Source organism: Procambarus clarkii, chromosome 29 (assembly GCF_040958095.1).
Source record: "Procambarus clarkii isolate CNS0578487 chromosome 29, FALCON_Pclarkii_2.0, whole genome shotgun sequence".
NCBI lineage: Eukaryota > Metazoa > Arthropoda > Malacostraca > Decapoda > Cambaridae > Procambarus > Procambarus clarkii.
Genome location: NC_091178.1, coordinates 17,577,705 through 17,603,524, shown reverse-complemented (window position 1 = coordinate 17,603,524; position 25,820 = coordinate 17,577,705). Strand labels below are relative to the sequence as shown.

General features: G+C 39.6%; 1 protein-coding gene across 1 annotated transcript in view; it reads right to left on the bottom strand.

Moving 5' to 3' along the window:
* Positions 1-1,370: 1,370 nt before the first annotated feature.
* LOC138369810 (fragile X messenger ribonucleoprotein 1 homolog) overlaps positions 1,371-25,820 on the bottom strand; it is a 36,615-nt gene continuing 12,165 nt past the window's right edge. The window contains exons 6-7 of the mRNA XM_069333551.1: positions 5,841-5,999; positions 1,371-4,636 (exon numbers count right to left, since the gene is read on the bottom strand). Coding sequence (XP_069189652.1) covers positions 4,224-4,636; positions 5,841-5,999 — 572 coding nt within the window. The 3' untranslated portion in view covers positions 1,371-4,223. The remainder of the gene's footprint in view (positions 4,637-5,840; positions 6,000-25,820) is intronic.

The window sequence follows — 25,820 nt, the reverse complement described above, 5'->3', positions numbered from 1 at the left end:
TCGGTCATATATCAACGTTAATTTTAAACTTCAATAAAAAAAATTATCTCATACATAATGAAATGGGTAGCTTTATCATTCCATAAGAAAAAAATTGGAGAAAATTTATTAATTCAGGAAAACTTGGCTTATTAGGCAAATCGGGCCTTGCATAGTAGGCCGAGAAGTGCGTTCTGGCTACTAGGTACGACATATATATATATATATATAATTATAATAGAATATAATAAATATAGAGGTCTGGCACACTGCTACAGCTTTGTTCCGATCGGCTCAAAGACCCTCGGTTCGTGGGGAAAATGTGCATTGAAGTTCCTGTACTAATTGGGGGACAAATTGATCAGCGCTACAAAAGACCAGAGGGCAAAAAGTTTCTTGTTCCAGCACCTCAGGATTGTACACAGGGATGCCTGAAAAATCAGTTTAAGTGGAACGCTGACCTCAAGTGCGCATTCTCCAAGAACCCATAGTGAAACTCATCTGCACCAATTGCTTTGTTCTCTTAGCTCATTGAGCATTTTTTCCACTTCATCTCTAGACACCTCTGTGTGCTCTATTGTTCTCTGGAATTATTATTGTGTCTGGTTATATGCATGTTATATGCAAGGGGCCTCGTAGCCTGGTGGATAGCGCGCAGGACTCGTAATTCTGTGGCGCGGGTTCGATTCCCGCACGAGGCAGAAACAAATGGGCAAAGTTTCTTTCACTCTGAAAGCCCCTGTTACCTAGCAGTAAATAGGTACCTGGGAGTTAGTCAGCTGTCACGGGCTGCTTCCTGGGGGTGGAGGCCTGGTCTAGGACCGGGCCGCGGGGACACTAAAGCCCCGAAATCATCTCTAGATAACCTCAAGATATCTCAAGATGTTGTATATCTAGTGGAATATACACCCTGCAATCGTCACCTTTACAACCATTAGTCCATTGAGATCGAGCTCAGCAATGAAGGCAGTGTTTGACAATAAAAGCCTCCCCTCCTTGACAACATCAGGTACCACAGTTTTATGGGCGTGTGTGCACGCCTCCCCAAACACCCGGCATCAAAACAGAAGAAGACATTGGAAAAATATTCAAGAATGGCAAAAAGTTGGCAGGAAGGAACAATCAGAAAGGAGAAGGGGTGGGGAGGAAAAATGAAACATAAGGAAGATGAAAAAGCATCCAGCAAAATTATTGAAGACAGCAGCAGGAGCATAAGGCTTCAAAAGGTCAGAGGACATGCTGTCCCATGGAGCATAACACTCATTCCACTTAGCCCCATCACAATGGCAATGGGCTGGAAAGGGAGGGGTGAATAAAGCAAATTGTGTAAGATTCCCAGTATGATTGTACAACACTATGAATGTTAGTTTTGGGATTAATAAAACAAGTACTTTTCACTGCTATAATTTTTCATTTCCAAGGCAGCAAATACAAAGAAGGTGTAGCTAAAACAAGCCACGTGGAGAGCTGTCGAGTCACCACTAGCATCACACGCACCTCCTCTCATTGACACTTTCCTCAACAGCATACTCTTATTGCTCACATGATGTATGCTTTTGTAGGTGTAAAGTATTCATAAATGACAAATATCTCAAAAGAATGATCATCTTAAGATATATTATTTTGAATGCTATCTCAGAGAACGTGCCTATTATTTTTGAGAAATTAATAGCACGTTTGCAGGTCCCATCATATAAAGCAATGTTCCCATTTGCAGTTTTATCATGAAGGATAATATTACAGCAAATATTCCTTGATCAAATACCTGGAACTGCCTTGCCGCAAGTGATACACTTGTTTAATTTTTTTTTTTTTTGTAGCATTAGGGACATGATAACCTTTGTGGCATATTAATCATCATAACAATATGCCAACTTGACACCAGGAGTGCACTTCAAGATTTTTTAAGTATTGTGCTGACAAAGCACAGCATGAGGCTTTGTTCTTGAGGCTTAACTATCAAATATTGAGTGTCTCAGTTACCCAAGTAAAAGTACCACACAAATTTGCTCAGCAGTGAATGCCTTAAACGTTCTACTGATATGTTTTCTACTGAATTTCTTCATTCTTGAAGAAATTTGCATAATCAGTCTCCTTCACTATCAAAAGTCATAAAGAGTGCAAAAAATATGTAAACATCTTTACATTTACCACAAAGACACTTGTATTCTTCAAAGACCTGTCTAACTAGAACTGGTCAAAGAATATTTAGTTAAATTTCCTTATGTATCATGTATAAACTTTTGAAATGTTCTGCTGCTTTCTTAGCTACCATTCTTCTAATATTAAATGCAAGGCCAATCAAATATTTAAGCCAGTAATGAAACTTGATTATGATATTTAAACAGCATTCATTATATCCAGGCAATTAGTAAGTAATATCGAGGCTCAATGTTCCCTGACCTATGAAAATACTTAGAAACAGGTCTTGAAGACAAATAAGTAGTTAGAAGATAACTATTAAAAATGCAGTATTGGCAATGGTCCTAAAACCATATCCATATTTTCTTTCATCCGCATTATTAAAAACATAATTTCTTTGAATACACCATGGGAGATATTTATATCTGCTCAGTTCTTTGCTTTGCCACTGATAACAGTTAGTGACATTCAGTTCACAGATAAAGGTACGTTAGAAGGATAGTTGAAGTTCAGTAGGGAACAGATTTGCATCACTAATAACAAAGTTAACATGAACAGTGCCTATGTTTAGCAGTTCATATCACAGAACACAGCATCCACTGCATAAATAATGAAGATATTATTGAGCTCCGTATGTAAGAAACATGTAGATTAGAAATGGCACCTTGGTGCACAATTCAATGATCTTACATACATGTTAAGAATTTCTATATTAAACAGTAAGAGCTAGCATGTCATTTACGGGGTAATATCATAAACCGCCTTGGCTGTAGAGCTAGGGAATTTAGGCAAAGCCATAGTTATTGTTAAAAGAAAAAAAAGCCACTACCTGATACCAAACTGATACATAAATTTTACATGTATACAGGCATTGTACTCCTTCCATACTTGAATCATAAATAAAAAAAATGCTGCTGCAGAAAAAAAAAGTGAAATCATTAACATAAATAACAATAACTATAGCTTTACCACTTGTGGTCAATTATGCCACTGGTGAAAGGCTTCTGTGCCGCACAAGTCATCATTGTGTTGGGTTATGTCCTTTATCAATGGGATTGGCCACATCAAGAGCAGCGACCATCTTCATACTTGGTATAACTAGACAAAGAAAAGTGCTTTGTAATATCATCAAACTAATTTCAAATTGAGTAACCACATGCAGTATGGACTTCAGACAAACACAAATGATAACTAAAATAAAGCAATGATGCCTACAAAGGACAAAAATTAGCCAAAAGATACAAGCCATTCTACACCTATTAGAGCCCAGTCATATTTGCTGTGATACAAATCTCACAAAATTTATTCAACTAAACTCGTTATTTTTTCTAAAAAAAAATAAGAAGTTTGTTCTTATTTAAGCCTATTTCAATTTAAATCATTCAAATTAGTTATAATCTCAATCGCTAAATATCATTATTGTTAACTCTCTGAAACAGTAGGTAATTATTAAACTATTTATATATATAAAAATTTGCTCAACAGATGGTAACAGTACAGTTTAGTGGAACAAGAAATAGATTTGGGCAAATATCTCTGTGTTCCAAACTCAAGCTATGAGTCTTTAATGTTAGTTACAAGATACAAGAAAAGCATTCAAAGTATAATTCACCAAGATTTTAAATTGTAAATTTGGTCAATTAATAAAATGGTTTAAACATGTAATGAATGTTCTTTGTTATTATTATTAAAAAAAAAATGGATATTGCAGTATGCCACCAAAATACCTTATTTCATTTGCTCTGCTTTTATCAATTCAGTTTCATTTATAGCCAAGATCCTGTATGGTTCTCAATATAAAGTAGGATGTAATGTAGTCCTATCTTTACAAATGTGTAGTTCATCTGAATATGTTATCACAATGGGGAGGTCAACTTCAATGTCCTTCTAAAAATAGAACAAGAAAGGCAACAATTTATGTCCAGTTTGTCATTATCAATGTCAGTGGTGGTTTACTTCAGCAAGGACCTTGTTTTACTTCACCAGCAATATAAATACAATTGGAGTGATAGGCATGGAACTGCCTAGTCTACCTAATTGTAAATATCACATGATGGGGAGGGAGGGAGGCCATCCCTTAAGCTATGTAATCACCCCATGCTCTAGTTGCCATTTACAGTTGCTGGTGGTGGCTTACGGGGCTGAGGTGGAGGGCGGCGCCCTGGAGACTGCCGAGCCGGAGTACCTTCGTGACGTGGAGGCCGCCTACGGGGTAGTGTTCCATCCCTACTTGGAGGGCCATCTGGATGACCTCTTCCTCTACCACGGCGCCCAACATGATCAACTCCTGGGGTGCGTTCCTTGGAAGCCCTTCCAGAGGCTGACAATGTGTCCCAGCTTTCACCAGTAGCATTCCAGTTTTCATCACCAGCCCAGCCTTCATTAGCAGACGTACTCCAGCCTTCATCGGCTGAAGTGGCCCAGCCATCGCCATCACCAGCTTCGCTACCTCCACCACGGCGACGAAACTTGCGATGTCGACGTCTACGCCTCTTTCCTTCACTTGTTACCGACTCTGTGAAGTTAACAAATCGATTTATCTATTATCATTACCACTGTTTTACTAATAAAATTAGATAGGTTTTGATTGTAAGTGATTACGTGAGGAATCTTTGTTTTTTATGCCAGGCATATATCACAATACAAACAATACTATGAATATTTTCAAAAATGAAAATTCCTCTGCCCCCTAAATATTTAAATTAAAATATGGACATATTATAAGAGAATGTAGGTGGTGTAGGCCGGTGGATATGAGTGAGTGATGTGAGCACTCTTGTATGGGTTAAGTGGCCAGGTTAATGTTTGGGGGGGGGGGGGGGGCGAGGCCAGCAGATGGGAATGATTGATGCGAGCACATTGGTATGGGTGAGGTGGGCAGGTGGGTGTGAGGGAAGGCAGGTGGGTGTGGATGAGGGGGGGATAGGTGGATGAGGGAGGGATACGTGGATGAAGAGGGGGGATAGGTGGATTAAAGTGGTAGGACGATGAGGGTGAAGGGGGGGTCAGGTGGGTGGGAGTGAGGCCAGACTCTCTGGCATGCAACACTAAATGTATGCCAGTCAAAACACCAATTTCACTTATGGTAAAAGGAAAAATGCTTGGAGTGACTTTGTACACATTTGGCTCATGCTTGGGTACAAATATTACTGGGAATATGGAAAAGGTGTTAACAATAATGAAACAGAGTATAAACTATGTGGCATGTTAAGATCTAGCCCTCACCCATTATGTTTTTGATTGCCCATTGATTAATGAATACAGAAATACTGAGAAAAGGACTGTTCTTTAACAAAGAGCCTGGATGTGTCACAAAAGAAAAATTGATGATATTTTATAGCTCGAGATAAGAATTTTGCACCAAGGTGCAAAAGAACATTTTTTTTGTCAGGGATATTCCTGCACAGGCCCTAAGTCTCTGGCTGGCCCACTAAGCATTGCTTCTTTCTGTTCAACTTATGCAGAGTACGAGTGTTTATGACTTGTATGGTCAATTCAGTAAGATTTTGCCTCGTGTTTAACAATAACGTCTGCTCCGTTGACCTAGGTTGAAATCTTATTGGGAGTGTAACTGTCACTATGTTAGACAAGATCAAAATTTGATCAAATTTGAATCATGATACCTACAATTTTATGTATAATTAAATCTGAAGCATTTTATTCATTAAAATTTAAAAAAATATTAATCACAAAGCAAAAAGCAGTTTTATGACACTGACCTCGATCAAGACTGCCAACACTACCAGTTTCAGCAGCATCTAGCACCGTTTCTTCTTCATCTGCCACACGACGTCGTTCATCATTGTAACGTCGTGTTCTAGGGGGTAGAGATGCATCTCCCTCATCCCAATCTGGAGTTCCTTGTCGTGACCATGGAGCTGAAAACATTTCGTTAATTAATTTTTTGCCAACAATTCCATGGCTGGATGGCTAGTTCATATAGTATTGCAATACAATTTTGAAAATCTCTTGAAAATTTTGAAAAGCCAGAACAACCGTGGACATCTTCAAGAGAAAACTAGACTGTTTTCCAAAAAAAACGTGTCGGACTAACCGGGCTGTGGTGGGTATGAGGGCCTGTGGGCCACTCCAAGCAATAGCCTGGTGGACCAAACTCTCACAAGTCAAGCCTGGCGTAAGGCCGGGCTTGGGGGAGTAGAACTACTCCCATAACCCCATCAAGCAGGTATCAAGCAAGTTCATATATTTTTTAAGATTTATGCAAAAGCAAAAATTGCCCATGAAGAAAATATTAGCTAGAGATTAGGGAAATGGTCTACAAATGGTTCTTGACAGAAGAGAGATCAAGAAATCAAGTAGAACATAAGGTGTTATATTAGTCCATTTCACAAGATGGCTATGGAATTGAAACAATTAAATGGCTAAGTGCTCAACTCTTGGGTTGGCAAAAGGCAGTTACTAAGAGTTGTTGCTACAGCGTGAGTATTCTGAGACCATACATGTAGATATGTACCTAATTAGCAAGATCTTGAGAGCAGGAACCAAGAAAGTACTGACAGATCAGAGAAAGAGAAGCAATTTCCTGGCCGGAGGCTGGTGACTTTTAACACTTTCGCCCGGGCATGACGCAGCATTGCGTCATCCGTTTACTGTCTGTAATTCCGGGGACGACGCAGCATTGCGTCATCCACTTTAAATAATCGCCAAAAATCAGGTTTTTATCCGATTATTTTGGGACTGGTTTTAAAATGCGCGCCAATGTCTTCCCATTTTCTTTGTTGAGCCTCGTGGCCCTCAGGCGGCTTGGCACACACCGTGGGCCCATTGTTTTCGCTCCACTGTTGTGACCAATGTCGCCTCCCCTCGCATCTCAGACGTGTGAACATTTTGGCTATTTTCCGTGGCTATATTTCTTACTGCGGCTTTAGAAACTATCTACATTTACTCCACGATGGATAGTGATCATGAACAAGGCTCTTCCAGGAAGAAAATTGCGAAAGAAAGGCTTGAAAAGGGCGGGAATTGGGAGTGTAGCTGGAAGGCGTCTGAGCCCTCACTCGCGGCTAACGCGTGGCCCGTCTTCAACTCGTCTGCGCTTGGAGCGTGACCAGGTTTTTTATTTTATATGCTAATGTTCCTCTAGAGAATTCTATTGCGAACCCATTGAGACCAAAATGAAAGACCTAGGACAAAAATTGAGGTGACCAGAGTGAAAATAGTGAAAACATTTTATCGAGTTTGCGCGCTCCTGGGTAACTCGTTCGCACTTTTTCTGTTTGCTGCGGGTAATTAGCCGGGCTTTTGGAGTTTACATGCATTTAGTGCTGTAGAGAATTCTATTGCGAACACAATGATACCAAATTTAATCTCGTAGGACGAGAATTAAGGTGACAAAGTTGAAGAGAGTATACACTTTTCAGAATTTACGCGCGCTCCCGTGACACCCTGGGTCCCATATCGCACAGTTGAGGGGTGGCGCGCGGGGTACGCCAAAGTGTTAAGATGTTAGGCCAGGTGAACTGAGAAGTAGGTTTTCCTTTGAATTACATCAAGACTATTCAAGGGACATTTGGATTTTCCTTTTAATTAAGATTGGTATATAATTTGGTTTCCAATAATTGGGACTTTACTATCTTGTGTAATGATATAAGTACCAGAAGATGGTGACAAGTGATGTAAAAATAATGAATACAATGAAAACATGCTTTTCACATGGGCTCCTGGTGCTTCTCAAACTAACTTTGGATCCACCAAGCCTTAGTTTAAAAACACCAGGCCTCAGAGTTGTTGTTGTTGTTAAAGATTCGCTACCTGGAACAAAAGTTCCAAGTAATACAGGCTATGGTGAACCCGTAGTTTTTTAGCCTCAGAGATCCACTCAGCCTACTGGAGCAAAATCCAGAACCTGGTTTACTTGACAAGACATAGGGAGCTGGGAATCAGAGATCAACTTCGAAAATGGGGGAAAACTACCAGCATTGAATGTAATGAAATGCCTCTTTCTGGTAGAGCCCTGGTGGCTCCCTGAAGCTATCTTCTTGAGGTTATCTTGAGATGATTTCGGGGCTTTTTAGTGTCCCCGCGGCCCGGTCCTCGACCAGGCCTCCACCCCCAGGAAGCAGCCAGTGACAGCTGACTAACACCCAGGTACCTATTTTACTGCTAGGTAACAGGGGCATAGGGTGAAAGAAACTCTGCCCATTGTTTCTCGCCGGCGCCTGGGATCGAACCCAGGACCACAGGATCACAAGTCCCGCGTGCTGTCCGCTCGGCCGGCCGACTCCCATCTTGCCGAGGTGCTTCTCTCTACTGAGTCACATTAGCCGTAGGAGTCCAGTATGGCCTACCAGGGACTAGAGCTAGCACCCGAATCCCCGTTCACAGACACAGGGAGTAAGGGGGATTGTTATGATCACCTTCACCAGGAATACATCCAGGAAATATGCAAATCATTGCAGATAACTGTAAAGGTTCAAGTAAACTTAAGTACTGAAACAGCCAAACAACTCTGCAAACGATTCACTCAGAAAGTACCTTAACCTCCCCTAGTTATGATTGGCCACTAACAGGCAGCACTCCAGGAGCACTCAAGCTCCGCACCATTTTTGCTTATCCTGTTACTGATGTCTATGAATTCAGACAGCCCAGAGTTGCTGGCTGTAGTGAGTTTTGCTCCTTTTCAAGATAAGTGAAGGCCATTCTTTTGAACACTGCTCAAAGAGCCCATTGGCTTGAGTGTCTTTCCCTCTCACTTTAGTACAGTATTTACTGCATGAGCATACGAGTCAAGCCTCACTTGAAGCAGGGATTTGTTCTATTCACTGTATGCAGCATGGGTTTAGGGCAGCCCTTTCCTAAGCCCTCTTTTTTTAGCATTGCCCCTGCTCTGACAGTGACTTCTCTGGCAAGTTCATGAGTTCACCCGAGAGGCTAGACTGTTGTGTCAACAGCCTTGCCCAGGGTAGTGCAACAGCTCATTGACTTCTATGCATGACCCTGTGGTTGAGGGCACTTAAGAGTCTATTGCAGGATACACTGGGTTCATGTGCTTGTCCATATTGTAAGCTACTGACACCTTTCAGAGCATTTATTGAGGCTGCATTCAGTGTCAACTCTGCTGCTGAGTGTCCCTCGTACCTTGGGTGTCATACTTGGTATGACAGGTCCTGTTAATTCCCATGGGTCTTTGGTACTGCTCATTATATGACTCTCCGAATTTGCACTCGCTGGCTGCGAGTTTGAGGATTACCAGTAGGTTTTGCTAAAAACTAATGGCCAGTTTCCTGTCTCAATGTATTAAGCGTTGTATGCGTATCATCCTGTACTCCTCAGCCTGTGACATATGGGTTCACTGGTCTATTTTAATTCCAGTCTATGTGCTATGTTTTGAATTTACTTTTGTAGTGATGAGGCTCCACAAGCAGTGGCTACTTTGGGTTCATTTGCCCGTTTGTTGTGTTCAGCTTGACGCTCGTGTGGTTGCTTCAAAGTCAGCCTATCTTGTTTTTGTGGTTTTGGGGTTACCACTCACTGGTAAGCCAGTCAGTAATTTAAATACTGTACAGTGGTACCTCCATTTACGAATTTAATCCATTCCCAGAGACAGGTTATAACTTGAAAATTCCTAACTCGAAACGAATTTTTCCATAAGAAAAAATGTAAGTTGAATTAATCCGTTCCACACTCCCAAAAATATTAACTTCAAAATACACACATAGTTTGTACTGTAGTACTGTATGCACAAGTTATAGCTTACCTATATTGATGCCTTTTGTTGGTGTATGGAAGACAGTGAGGAGGGGGGGGGGGAGAATGGAAGGAGGGGGGGGGGGAGGGAGGAGAGGGGGAAGGGAGGAGAGGGGGGGGGAAGGGAGGAGAGGGGGGGAATGGGAGGAGAGGGGGGGATGGGAGGAGAGGGGGGGAATGGGAGGAGAGGGGGGGATGGGAGGAGAGGGGGGGATGGGAGGAGAGGGGGGGGAAGGGAGGAGAGGGGGGGAAGGGAGGAGAGGGGGGGATGGGAGGAGAGGGGGGGGGGGGAGGGGATGGGATGGGAGGAGAGGGGGGGATGGGATGGGAGGAGAGGTGCTACTTTTTGGAAGGGGAGTCCCCTTCCATTATAACATCAGGAAGTGATGGCTTTTCTGGGGTACACATACACCTACATTTTGCAGGCATACCACTAGGACCTGGTTTTGAGTCACTGCTTGCATGTCTTACTAAGAATCTGTCTAAAACACTTGTTTTTCTCTACATTTTAACACTTGCCTGTAGTGAGACATCACTTGGTTATTCAAAAGGTCAAAGCAACAGCCTGCTACAGCTTTATCTGGGCGGGCTTTATCAACAAAACTTTGCAGTTCTTCCCATATTTCACACATTTTCTTAACGAGGAAGAGACATCCTCTACTCGCAACTATTTTCTTAGGTTGAACTTTATTACTGACTTTCTTAGGACCCATTGCATGATATATAATAATTACTTTAATGTTTAAAAACAAATAAAAATACAAAAACAATGAAATTCTTGGCAAAGAATTCAAGCGCAATCGTTACTAAGCGAGAAACACTGGTAAACTGAAGCGCGCCACACACTCGGTTGACCCATACGTGTATCAACAAAGTTGCAAGTCGAGGCAAAGGTCTTAAGTCGAGTCGAATTTTCTGATGAAATTTGGGTCGTAATTCAAAAAAATTGTAAGTATGGGCATTCGTAAGTCGAGATTCCACTGTATTTGAATTTGTATGTCAAAATTTATATAAATACTTAAGCTAAATTTATCTTATGGGGCCGGGTGTTTTTAAATTGGATATATTTTGACCAAAAGTTGAAAAAATCTAGAAATTTTTTGTAAAAATCTCATAGCGTCTGGAGTTTAACAATCGGATTTTGCGGAAAAAAATCAGAAAACTTGATAAAAATTGTTCTTTTGGTCATTGGCAACTATGTTGTGGCCTGAGCCAGGAGGAGGGTGTGTGAGGGAACCACCAGACGAGAATCATCATTCATACAGGGTGGAGCTGTGGTGCAGTATCAAGTCACTTCATCGCATCTTGCGCTGTTCCCACCGTTCCTCTGGTGTTTTACTGCTGCCATTTTCATGATGACATACAAAAAACAACAGAGTGAGCGAGCAGTAAGAGTGAATACAAGCCAGCCATTTACAGCTGAGAAAGAGGTAGTATCTGGCCCTGACATCAATAAAGTTCCTAATATTTGTTTTGCAAATCCCAGCTCCCAAATATTATACACAATATGCAAATAAATTGTGCTATCATAACACGGGTGCTAATATGTGATGCAACAGTGCCAGTAAAGTGAGTAAAGCACCAGTATTGAAGTAAATGCCAATTTTATAATTAATATTTTTTAATATTAATATAATTATTAATATTAATAATTGATATTTAATTTTTTATAATTAATAGTATACATAATTTATGTATACAGTATATGTATTTATTCATAGGTAATTATGTGGAATTCACTTTCCTTTTATTTTAAATAATTGTTACCATTTTGATCCAAGAGGTACTGACCTAGAACTATTACATATTCGAATACAAATGCCTTGCAATATGTGTAAGTTACAAGAAAATTCACAAAGTAGAACCAAAATTATTGTTGATAACTTCAATATCAATTATGTTTGTAAATTACCAATTGATTCCCATCATTTCCACATATTATTTAAAACATCCTTCAATCTAAAATATCTCTTTTTTAGCACATTTTTCCAATGTGCAAATAGCACATTTTTCCAATAAACAACTTTTGGAGTTTAATTTCTAATTGCCAATATTTGGTATGTAATTGGAAGGGTTTATTGAATTTCAAACTTTTAAACAGCAAATTAAACAATAATAGTTTTTACTATAGAGAATATGAACATCATATATTCTGATAACATACTGAAAAGAAAAGAAATCGGTATAAATTTGTAGTCTGAAATTTGTTGAAAATGAAAAAAAATTATTTTCATATTATGTTTTTGTTACGATGTTGAACATTTAGACAAAGGTGGAGTACGTATATACCAAGTTGATTAAGAAAAAAAAATACTAAAAAGAGCACCTGGCCCCTTCCAGATCATAAATACACTAGGCCATGTTCATAATAAAAGAGCCAGTACTTAATTGCTGCACTCATATTTATTACCATTTTTATTAAACATTGCTAATGTGGGATTACATTCCAGACTAGCGAAAGCAGCAAACATCTGTCCATGCAACTAACCCTTTATCGCCTTTCTAAAAGCTTAGCACAAGACAGGCCAGTCTTGAAATCATCCACAACAGCTAAACTGTCCCTTTTGTATTTTATTTATTTATTCATTAACCTAATTTTGTTATAACAAGGGTAATATCCCACAAAGTACATGCCATACTGTAATTCACTATTTCACACAATTCGATGAAAGACTGCATGAAAATGTGTATTTATATGTGGAAATATTTTTTTAAGCATTTCACTTAGCCCTACTCTAAATTCATCCTGTCCCCCAGACCATTCCCTATGCAAGTTTTGGTGAGGCTAGCCCCAAGCATCACCCATCACCCTACTACTGGGAGCTGGTAGCTCAGGTGGTGAAACGCATCATTCACATAGTGCTACATAGTGTACTGTTCAATCTGTCACCTGGCTCTTCAAGTCCCTGCTAATATTCAGTGAAGTATTGGGTAATGTTTGACTTTGTCCTGCAGGGCCCCAATTGCCTTCTATTAGTATTATTACTTACACACGTGTTTACTTGCCTGTTAGCCAGAGTACACTCTGGGCAACATTTCACCTCAAGCTGCATGTGTTAAGGATTACCATCATAAGTGCCCTTTTGTGTTGCCTCTGCCCTAAGGCTGCCTCCCCAGCTGGATTTGAGAGAACATTCCTGGATATCGTCCTCTAGGGAAAGGTGCCTCATCCAAAATAGTGCATGGGTCTATGACTCCTCTGAGAAGCTTTGAGGTTGGGGGTGATCAGGGTCATCTTTGCTTGAGGGTGGGCCAATGGTTCTATATGTACATATTTACAATGGCAAAGTTACACTCTTCCTAGCTGCCTTAGCCTCTATGAATGGCTTTGGCATTTGTTTATTGGTGAGCAGCCTCAGCACCTAATGTCCCTATTTGGGTTTTACTTCAGGGCCTGACCCCATGTAAATTCTGAAGTAGACCTACCCACCTGCTCTCACTGGATAGGAGCTTGAAGAATATACAGGCAGTCCTCCAACTATGAACAGGTTACATTCTGAAAACATGTTCATGTAGCAATTGTTTAGAATGACGAATGAGATTTCCCAAAGGTGCAGTGCTATATATGGAGGATGCATTCCTGAACCACTAAAAATTCTCAAAACCAAAAATTAAGGGACATAAAAAAAGCATATTATTTATCTCGAAAGACAAAAGTCATCCTGCTTTTCAAAGTTAGCCATTTTTCAAGAGTGAGAAAAGCTATTTTCATGAATAAATCAATTAAAATATATGTGTATACTGTTTTAGGAGTTGGCCATTTGTAATTATCAAATGAGTAAACACCTCTTCACACTTCTTCCATCACTAACCCATGGACCCCATCCCACTAACAGGGTAAACACAATCTGGTCTTGCTAAAATCATGTGAGTTTGTGGGTCACTGAGAACTTTAGAGCCACTCTTAACATTGCTTTCTTACCAGAAACATTACTCCCATAAAGACTCCCAACATCTACCCGCTCCCAACGCATCCACACATTCCACACTCCCCACACCATCACACCCCCTTCATCCTACTCCTAACAACATCCCCCCACACACACCCCCTACTCCGAACACCATTGTAACAATCGATTTGTAACACTAACTCTCTTGCATACAATTGTGATATACTCTACTGTATTTCCTTATAAAATCACAGTTAGTCGGATGTCCTGGCAGCAGTCGGATTTGTTCTTGACTCGCAATTAAGAATTCCAGGTTCAAATCCTGGGCAGGACCAGTCGGCCGAGAGGACAGCACACTGGACTTGTGATCCTGTGGTCCCGGGTTCGATCCTGGGCGCTGGCGAGAAACAACGGGCAGAGTTTCTTTCACCCTATGCCCCTGTTACCTAGCAGTAAAATAGGTACCTGGGTGTTAGCCAGCTGTCATGGGCCGCTTCCTGGGGGTGTAGGCCTGGTCGAGGACCGGGCCGCGGGGACACTAAAGCCCCAAAATCATCTCAAGATAACCTCAAGGACAGAAATGATTGTGCACCTAATGGACTTGTTCATCCAGCAGCAAATAGGTATTAGGAGTTAGTATACTTGTTGTGGGTTGCATCCTTGGGGGGTGGGTTAGTAATTCAACCTTGGGAGAATCTCTATATATGCCCTGGCTGCCTGTCCTCAATAATGAATTATTATTTACTATTATTTGAAATACTGTTTCTATTTACAGCCGAGTGTAAGCTGGTAATACTGACTCTTATTCCTATGTTAGGCCTGTTGGCCAATGGTAAGTAATTTACACATGAAAACATCATCAGACACCACACTTTACCTTAAGACCATGGGCTTCACAAGTTGATAAGACTGCCGGATCCTATCAAGTCCCAGACTGTCACACACACTACCACCCATTACACCCCGAGCTACATTAAAATCTCCATTCAAACCTTATGTTTCAACCCCATCCTTGACTAAAGTCCATTCCATCCAGCAGACGACCCCACAGACACATTCATAAATTTTAACATGCTGTTCATTAAAAACTAATTTTCTCAAATATAAATTAATATTATAATATATTAGCATATTATGCATATGTAGGCATAGGTTAAGTTAGGTTAGAAGTTTAGGGTCTGTTGGCAATTATTTGTAATATGTGGGAGAAGTATTTAAAGCACTGTGGTTCGAACAAAATTTGTCAGTGGAGCACTTGTTCCGGAAGTGTTCGAACGTCAGCAGTTGCGAGTCATGAAGAAACCGTTTTAATTCATAAACGGGGGGTTTGGCAGGTGCATGGAGTCTTTGTTTGGAGGATGGGCTGCATGTTTATACATGGTATCCACAGGCTGGTAAGGCTGTTGACAGCTTGTAATTGGTCAGCAACTTTAAAAATGGCTAGCTTCAGTTTGAGTCGATTGTAATCTACTCCCATTAGGTTTCAGATAAAACATCCCGCTCAGCATCTGCTCCGGGGAGGGCTTTCTACCTTGTGTAGCTAACTGGGATCAATGGCCCCCGCAACCCAGTCTCCGACCAAGCCTCCCAGTTGGTTGTCTGGTCAACCCGGCTATTGGACGTGGCTGCTAGCAGCCTGACATGAATCGCAGCCAGGTTGATCAGGTATTCTTCAGAGGTGTTTGTAGAGTTCCTTCTTGAACACTGCGAGAGGCCGCCCAGTTATGCCCCTTATGTAGTGGGAGTGTTGAAAAGTCTTTGGCCTTTGATGTCGGAGTTCTCTCTCAGAGTACCTATTGCACCAATGCTTTCCAAATATTGCACATCCTGCCATGACTACTGGTCTCAGGTGATGTTATTTCTGTGTTCAAATTTGGAACCAGTCCGTATAATATCTTCTACATGTAGATTATTATTTATCTCTCTTGCCTGCACTCTAAAGAATACAGATTTAGAACTTTAATCAGTCTCAATAATCAAGATGACTTATAAAGAGTAGATTCTAGCGATAAAGGATCTATGCACACACTCTAGGTCAGCAATTTCTCCAGTTCTGAATGGAGCTGTTAGTGTGCGACATTATTCCACCCCTAGTATAATTTCTTAGTGGTACAATATATGCTTTCTACATATTTCTAGTGCTACAGTGCCTATTTTCTCGAAGCATTGGTTTAAATCTGCATTATGTAGTTATTCTTCCCAGCATTGTTCTGCAAAGTCTTGGCTTATTCTGATTTGAGATTGGCTGCACAGGTCTACTGCTCATGCTCATCTAGAACTTCGAATATGTTTCACCCCATGCTAAATATTTTGTCTTTGTCCACCCTGTTAATTCCTCCGAGAATTTTGTACGTGATCATGTCTACCATAACTCTTCTGTCTTCCAGTGATGCGAGGTTTAATTCCAGCAGCCTTTCCTCGTAACTCATACCTCTCGACTCTGGGACTAGTCTGGTGGCATACTAACTGTCTTGTGCTTAACTAGATTTGGACTCCAGACTAAAGCTGCATACTCCAGAATTGGTGTGACATTTGTGGTATACAAGGTTCAGAATGATTCCTTACACAAATTTCTAAAGACAGTTATTATGTTGGGCAGTCTAGTATCCACCATTGATGATATGCTTTGGGGCACTTTGGGAATATAATTTTTAATGAGGTCAAGTTCTAATTACTGTGCTATGTAAAAAAAATGTAAATATCAAAGCACAAACCACATTTAAAATACACTACTGAAAGAAAAAGCAATGTAAAGGATCTAGGAGTAATCATGTCAGAAGACCTCACTTTAAAGAACACAACAATGTTGCTGTCCGAACTGTTAGAATAATAACAGGTGTATAACAAGAACCTTCCAAACAAAAGATGCCATGCCAACAATGATACTTTGAACACTTTCGCGTTCTGGGCGTGTGCGTGTCAAACTACCCAAAGGTGGCCCGGGTGTGACCCATGAGAGCGCGGCAACACTGAAATGTGTATACTGTACTCTCTTCAGTTTTATCATCCCAATTTTCATTGTACATTGCTCACTTTGGTATCAAAATGTTCACAATAGAATTCCCTACAGGAGTACAGCGACACCTCAGCTTACAAATTCCCCTATTTACGAACATTTCGTGTTATGAGCCCAATTTCTTCGGAAAATCCAAATTGGGTTACAAGCTTTGCCTCGGGAAACAAAGTTTGTCGATACGTTTATGGCCGACCTAGTGCATGGTGGCACGGCAATCGCGTCTCAGTTTACCAGTGCCTCCCGCCTAGTGACAATAGCGCCTGAATTCTCTGTAAAGATTTTTTGGGTATTTGAATATAAAAGTTATTATATATCTCACCATGGGTCCCAAGAAAGCCAGTAATAAGGTTCAAGCCAAGAAAACACATGCGAGAATAACCATAGAGGAAAAAAAAAAAAAAAAAGAGAGATCATTTGTAAACATGAAAATGGTACACGGGTTGTTGAACTTGCTAGGCAGTACAACAAATTTTCAGGGCAGGAGGCAGTAGAGGATGTCTCTTCCTCACTAATTAAGGAAATGTGTGCAGCATGGGAAGAACTGCAGTTTTCCTGAAAAGACTCTCCCAGATAAAGCTTTAGCAGACCGTTGCATTGACCTTATTAATGACAATGTGATGTCTAACTACAGACAAATGTTAAAATGTAGGGAAGAAAAACAAATGTTGTTAGATTCTTAACAAGACAAGCAAGCAATTAGCCACAACCAATTCCTAGTGGTATGCCTGCAAAATGTAGGCGAGAGAGCACCCCGGAAACGTCATCAGTGCCTGATGTTATAATGGAAGGGGGACTCCTCTCCCCCCCCCCCTCCTCACGATCTTCCATACGCTAACAACAGTCATCAATAAAGGTAAGTAATAACTTGTACATACTTTAGTACTGAAGATTTGGGTGAATTAGGTATAAAATTTACCTCTAAGATAATTATGGGGGGAGTCTGGAGCAGATTAATTCAATTTACATTATTTCTTATGGGGAAATTCGCTTCAGTTTACGAATATTTGGCTTCCGAGCCGTCTCTGGGAACAGATTAAATTCGTAAGCCCATGTGCCACTGTATATGCATATAAGGTCCAAAAGTCCGGCGTGCCACCCGCACCAAACCCAGAAATCAGCCGAGCGTTACCCGTGAGTGCGCAAGAGCAATAAAACGTGTATACTCTTTTCACTTTTGTCACCCCAATTCTCGTGCTTCGTCTTTTATTTTGTTATCAATTTGTTCGCAGTAGAATTCCCTACAGGAATATATGCATACAAGGTCCAAAAGCCCAGCGCCTCCCTCCCGCAGCAAAGCCAAAAGTCGGTGAAGCGTTACCCGTGAGAGAGCACCCATTGGCACACCCGCAACACCTGCTCACAAATGTATTTACCCTTTTCAAGTTTAACTCAATTTTCATCTCGGTTTGCAATAGAATGGAAAGACACTGGCGCACATTTTAAAACCAGTCTCATAAAGATTGGCTAAAAACTTCAATTTTAACGAATATTTTAATTTTGGACGTCACCTACGTCCCTAAGGAACATCCGCAGAGTTATTTGTGGACGTCATCTCCATCCCTTAGGAACGAAAATGTTAAGATATTAGTGCTCTCTAGTGGAATATTGTAGCACACTAACAACCCCATTCAAATTTGGAGAAATTGCTAACCTGAAGGGCATGCAAAGACCTTTAACCTCTAGAATCCACTAATGAAAACATTTAAATAATTTAGATCACCTATAAATTTTTTATATGGATTCCCTAGAGCAAAGGCAGGAGATATATAATAATTTACACTTGGAAAAATAATAGAAGGACTGGTTCCAAATCTGCACACAGAAATAATTCCACATAAGATGAGAAGGCATAACAGGATGTGCAAGACAGCCCACACTGAAAAGCAGACGTGTAATAGGCACGCTGAAAGAGAACTATCAACATCAAAGGCCCAAGACGTTTCAACACTTTTCCCCTACACGTGCAGGGGGAAAAACATGTCAACTGACTGACATCTCAGTGTTCAAAATAGAACTCGACAAGCACTTTCCATGAATATCTGACCATTCAGGCTGTGACCTGTATTCACCAAGTGGTGCTTGCAGGGATTGAGCTCTGGCTCTTTGGTACTGCCACTAAACTGTCAATCTACTGGTGTACATATTCCTGAGCTTCTCGAGCTCTATCATATTTACATCTGAAACTATGTATGGAGTCTGCCGCCATCACATCACTTCCCAGTGCATTCCATTTACTAACTACTCTGACACTGAAAAAGTTCTTTCTAACGTCTCCGACTCATTTGAGTACTCTGCTTCCACCCGTGTCCCGTGTGTGTGTACCACCCGTGCTAAATAATCCATCCTTGTCTACCCTGTCAATTCCCCCGAGAATTTTTGTATGTGGTTATCATGTCTTCCCGAGCTTTTCTGTCTTCCAGCGACGTGAGGTGCATTTCACGTGGACTTTCCTAGTAACTCGTGCATCTTGGTTCTAGGACTAGCCTTGTGGCATACCTCTGAACTTTTTCCAGTTTTGTCTTGTGCTTGACAAGGTACGGGCTACATGCTGGGGCCACATACTCTAGGATTGGCCTTACAGACATGATATACAAGGTTCTGAAAGATTTCTCTCACAGGTTTCTGAAGGCATTTCACTTGTATGTCTGGCTGAGAGCAGCCGCATCAGCCTAGTTGATCAAACCAGCAACCAGGAGGCCTTGTCAGAGACAGGGCTGTGGGGAGATTGATCCGAAATCATCAACAAGTAGGAAGATAAAATATAAATTGTCATCCACACTCTGTGAAACCAAACATTTCATTCAACTAGGATGTATGGGTCTCGAACTGTGGACCCCATGCATGTGAGGCCGAAGCTCTATCAACCGAGCTGCTAAGTAGTTTTAATAAGGAAAGTTTCCAGAAGCAGCATCCTGCTGCTAAACTGGAATTTTAGGAAGGTAGTATTCAAGCACATTGTTTTTCACAAATTTCACATTCGTGTGTGAAATTGCATATAAACCATTTAATTAATATGATCATTAAAGGAAGTATGTAATTATTAAAGGAAGGCACAAAGCCAGGAAGACTAAAGTATGTCACTGAATATCCAAAAGGTGTTAAATATCACTCAAGGTGACAACACAAGAACAAAAGGACATAAGGAAAATGATCACTGCTAATCATATTCACCCAAGACAAATCAAGGGACAAATGAACACAGTACTAGGGACATTAGGAAAGCAAGACATGAACAACCTGAAAAATCTGGACATTCTATACAATTCGGGGCATGATTTTAAACAAATGATTTTGCATGATTTTAAACGAAGACAGGACTGAAAGCAGGACGGGCTCACAGTGGACAAAGAAAAGAAGTGGAGATATGAGGTACAGTACAGTATAATATTTATACTTCACCAAAATCACTGTTCTTATATTTTGTCTAAACATGCATAAACATGTATTTTATAACTTAAAAAAAAATGAAAAAGCCTGACAGGAAGGGCCAGTGTTAAAAGTTGAGAAATGATTCAAATCAAGCCAAAGAAAAAAACAATGTTGATTGTAATGAAATGCCAATTTTTGGTTGAGCCCTGGAGGTTCCCCGAAGCTATCATACACTAATCAGTGCCACACTGTCAGGTGCCATCAGTCGCAGGAATTCTTATTGGCCTACTGGGGACCCAAAACCAGAAACTGGTCCCCTCAAAGAGAGAGAGGGAATGATGGCCTATGGAAACTTTAAATGTAAAGTTTAACATAACTGCCACTGGTTTTCTGAGGGGAGCCCCGTTGGCTCCTGGAAGCTAGGAAATGAGGGCACTTACCAGGGAGGGAGCACCGCGGCGATTAATCCAAGTACAGACAGGCAGCCACGACACATGACCTAAAGTGACTCGAGGCTGCCAAGGTCCCGAGACGTTCACAAGATTCCTGGCCACCAAGACCCTGTTTGACCTCTAAAATCCCTAGCGCCTGGATATCAGCCCATGATACATTAGTGAAAACAGCCATCAGAGTGGCATACTTATGAACATCATGGGCGCAAGGGAAGACCGCAGGCAGCCTGGACTTAATGATACTACGGACAGCCTGAGACACACAAGCCCTGCAACAAGGAACCAGGGAAACTGAATCAATCCACAAGGCACTCATTGAAGCAGAACTAGTGGTACGAAGGTTGCGGAATAGGGCGGCCACCAGACAAAGCGTGTGATGCAACCCGGCTGAACAAACCAAGCACCCACAACTAAGGACCCCTCCGGAAGCCAGCCAACTCATTCTTTGCCAAAGAAGGAGCCAGTTACAACCACACAAAATACCCACCAGGCCAGAGGACCTAAAGTTAGCGTACCCCAAATGCCCCAGTTAAGGGATCCTGACTGCGTAAAGGCAGCACTATAGAGTGCACAGGAAGAGAACCCAGAGCACATACAGCTCTAAGCACACTACTCCAGGCTCACACACAAAACTCGTGTAAAACCAGCCACAAAGGCAAAACCCCCAAGAAGAAAACAAGAAACTGGAGCCAGGGGCAACCAGGTTCTGGCTCTGGTCCCCAGTAGACCAATAAGAACTCTTGCAACTGATCGAACCCGATAGTGTGGCACTGATCAGCGTATGTTAGCGTCAGGGAGCCAATAGGGCTTCCCTCCAGAAAGGTCTTTTTATAATAGAGTGAAAAAGGTCATATTTTACTTTATCCAACATAGCATATCCAAGGTTAACCAAGCCCATTTAATTTACCAACAAATTAACTTACCAAAAATTTTGTTTATTCCTGCAATGGAACCCAATTTTTTGGTCACACTTTATATTTAAAATTTATTATGCATACATATTTATTGCCCAGTATGTAAGTACTGTACATACAAAAACTTAAGAACTATATATTAAAAAACTGTCTAGTACAGAAGAATAATTACCATCAGGATTATATAAATTTGATCAGAAACACTTTGGTCAATGAAAATCTAATCAAATAAAGAAGCATGGGACAAATCCTATTAATGAAGATTACTGAAGAGAACATAGTACTTCATGTAAAGAAAGTAAGGCAACTTACCTCTGGTGTGACAGTAATATCAGCAATGTTTGTGGTGGAATTGATCCTCAATTTAAAATGCTTCAAGATTCCAATAATTAAATTATTCAAAGTATTTTGAAAGAGGTTGCAATAGTTGGCATAAAAAAAAAAAAATAATATATGCCAGTTATAATAAACATTGAGAAAAAAGTTTAATAAACTGGAATACTGTATTTATACTTGTGATGTTTAAAGTACTGTATATGGGGCAAATTAAAATACTGTAAAAGAAAAAAAATTTCCTGAAGTGAAAAATGCTGAATAATGTTCAATACTTTCGACTCCCACTTATGAAATATATATATATATGTATATTAAAAAAGAAATCATTACTATTCTTTTATACAAAAGGCTCCATTTATAATCCATCATAAGCTATCATATAATGAATCTCGTGAAGATATATCCCTGTAAAAAAAAGAAAAAAAAAAAAGAAAAAAGTACCTTTCAGAATGTATCAATATTCTTCTTGTCAATATCCACCATAATTGGTATAAAAAAATCCATAAGAAACTAGTAATGGCTGCATCACTTAATATGATTAATTATGAACAAAATTTTGGTCACCTACCGTGTGAATGAAGTTAAGAATAACCTGTTATTTAATTGGCTTTTTTTTTTACTTCAAATATCTTATTTCAATTTAAATGTTCCATGACATTTCTGGACTTTACTCACATTCTGCTGTTTGTAATTCAACTTCCTGTCTTTTGCACACGTTTACATTTCAGCTAATAATGTATATCACGACATGGTTAATGCAGCAAAGATCAGTAAAGGACACCACTAGTCAGATAATGCATATTAACATCTCTGACCAATTTGCTCTGCTTTTCACTTTCAATCAAATGTTATTCCATTTTCTAAAGTGAAATGTCTTTTACAAATGTATCACATTCGACAAGGGTTTTTAACAGACAATAAGTTCAACCAAACAAGAAAAAAGGTTTAGGAAATCAGTTAATACTAAATTTTGTTGCAATAAATGGAAAAACAAACCAAAACACATCAACCCCTTATAAGCAGTGTTAATTCTACACTAGCTGAAGGCAAACAGCATGCTAAGACCACAGACTTGAGTTAGTGTGAGGGCATCAATACAATGAGTAATGAAGGGTCTGGGATGTACCACTTGCCGCCACCACCACCACTCAACCATTTACAATTCTCCCAACAACCTTCCACTGCATTGGAGGCAAAAATATTAACTATGGAAGATGAATTGCTTCAGTAAGCAAGACAAAAGCATGTAAAAGGTTCTCTTGTAAAACAAAATTTAATTTTTTTCTTTTTATTAAGAAAACACTATCTGCAAACAAGTAGTACAGAAAGGTTTTACTATTCCAGTAGCTAGTTTTCACTCAGCTGGAAAAGTGTCAGGTGATTACAAGCGTCATAATCAATGAATATTTATATCATCTTTGACAGCTGCAAGCGTCCTTAAGTAATTCCATATTTCTGCACAGCATGCCAAGCCTGGATAACCGCTACCAAAAATGCAGTCTTAAATAACTGCACAGCTGCATCATGACTATCTTGGCCAGTCAACAATTATCCACTTTCTAGCTTTCATTAACTCAAAAATTGTAATACTGCATTGCTTTGGTAAAAATCAAATATATTACAAGCTTTATTGGAAAAAAAAAAGTTTTCCTAAGACTGTTGCAGGGTACAAAACTACTTAGTGTTTAAAAGCTGAATACAGTAGAATACTTCAAAAATAAAAAACTTTCAATTTTGAATAGTGACTAGATGCAAATGGAATGTAAAAGAATAAGTCCAATGCAATATACTCCAAATGTTCTGTGCCCAGCAACTCCTATACCGATTCTTACATTGTGACCAACCTAATAACACACCAATGCAATACTCCAGGCATCCAGAAGTGGCATCTGCAAATTTAGGTCTTTGACACACAAGTCTACACTTCAGTCAAATCAGGAAATGCTTAACCATACATGTGTCATGTTCCTACTCATCTTGACCTCTCAAATGTTGTGTATGCTTATCTTTCTTTCTTTGTCGGTAGTCTCATCCTGTGATGGACAGTGTGTTGACTACATATCCTAGTCAATCCAGCAATATCGTCAATTAACAAAGAACAATAATGCAGTCAACTTTTTCTATGTTCTTTAGTAAATGTATGGAGAACAGAGGTCACAATGAATATCTCTGGTTTTCTTATATAAACAGATTGTCTTTAACTCCTACTCCACTCAAAATTTACTAGTCCTGCAGAAATACACCTCCCCAAATTTATCAAAGTTTAAGGCCTTTGTTATTTAATCACACGTACAATAATTTAACCGAATTAGAGAAAAAATAATAAGATTATAACAAACCATCATGAACTGTATTATATACTGTATATGTAAAACAGTACCTCAAAATTGTCACAAAATTGTTAAAAAGAGGTGCATTCTGGTAAATATCCATTAGATGAACAAAGAAACCAATAAGAACCCTTATTTTATCTGCACACAATTTTCTAGCTGGATTTTATCTTTCTGCTATAAATGAACATGAAGAAATATGTTATTTGGATATAATATTAAAATGCAACTTCTACTCGAGAGACATGACAAGATGCTCGATAGTGTCTCCTCACATCTTAAATGTGATAATGCCTTATTTTGGGCAGCTTCACAAGCTATTTTTGATAACAGACTACTGAATGTGTATTATCTGGTATTGAATTCTCTTAATTATTCAGTATCACGTATTCAAACACGAGAATGTCTAAGCCAAAATTGGTGATAACACGACATGTACGTTACCTAACATACAAGTAAGTATTCTAAACCTCCCTTGAGTTTTCAACATATAAGAGAACATTTGAGAAATATGCAAGTATAACTTGACTACCATTCACAAGAATGCACAAATGATACAAACTTGCATGAGGGCAATATTATACAAAAGGCTCTAAAATGCGCTGAAGAAACAAATGCAATTACAATAAAAATAATGCAAACCTAATAAATTCATAACTATCCATACCTTTTAGATAAACAATATGTAACCTTCATATATGTACTAAACTTATAATAAATACTTTTTTACAGTTTTTGAGAAAAACAAAAACAATAAAATGCTTTTTGACCTTAAATGGTGTATTGATAATGTAATTAAAGTTGTTTATGAAATATAAATTTTGACTAACTGAAGGTGTTGGGAGGTGGAGAATCTACATGGTGGTGGTGTCCAACTACCAACACTGCCCTTGCACACATATCCATTAATATGTAGTGACTCAATGGATCAAATCAATCCTAACCACCTTTGATACATCCTACCCATGACCTACCAAGCGAGATGTATATGACGCTCAGTTAAAAAAGCATCCCCAACCTTCCACAAATTATTCATGCAAGGCCAATTGGGAGGAAAATACAAGGTGGGTGTCCAATTTACATCCATAAGCACTTAACTGCAAAACTACTTGTGGTCAAAACCATGGCACACAGCTTATGACCCAAATCACTTGTGACCTACATCTCGACAAACTACTACGTAAAGAGAACCAAATAAAAAAATAATTTAGATAGGGTTCTTCAACACCTACTGCATTTCTATGTCAAACAAATCATCACTCAAACAATGTTTGAGTTATGACATACCTTATTGTGAATATAGTATTTTAACAGCATTTTTGTGACGACATCTTTGGCTTTAATGTAAACTGGTCTTTACTGTACATGTTGTAGAATCCTATTTCTCCGAATCCCAATTTAATTTACACAAAGCAGTGAAGATAACAGAAGGTTGACTTAAGAGAAAAAAGGGAAATGAACAAGAAACAAAATTCTGGAAGATCTTAGTTTCACACTGCAAACGAAAACCAACTTAGGGAAGTGCCATACGGGACCAATGCACACTTACCCCAGATATAACAAATGCTATCTTGATTCTTTAACAAATAAATTTACTTTGATGCACTTCAATTTCACATGTTATACATATACAGACCATTAAGCATGAATTATGGGTAAGTGGGCAGCAGCAGTTAAGAAATTAG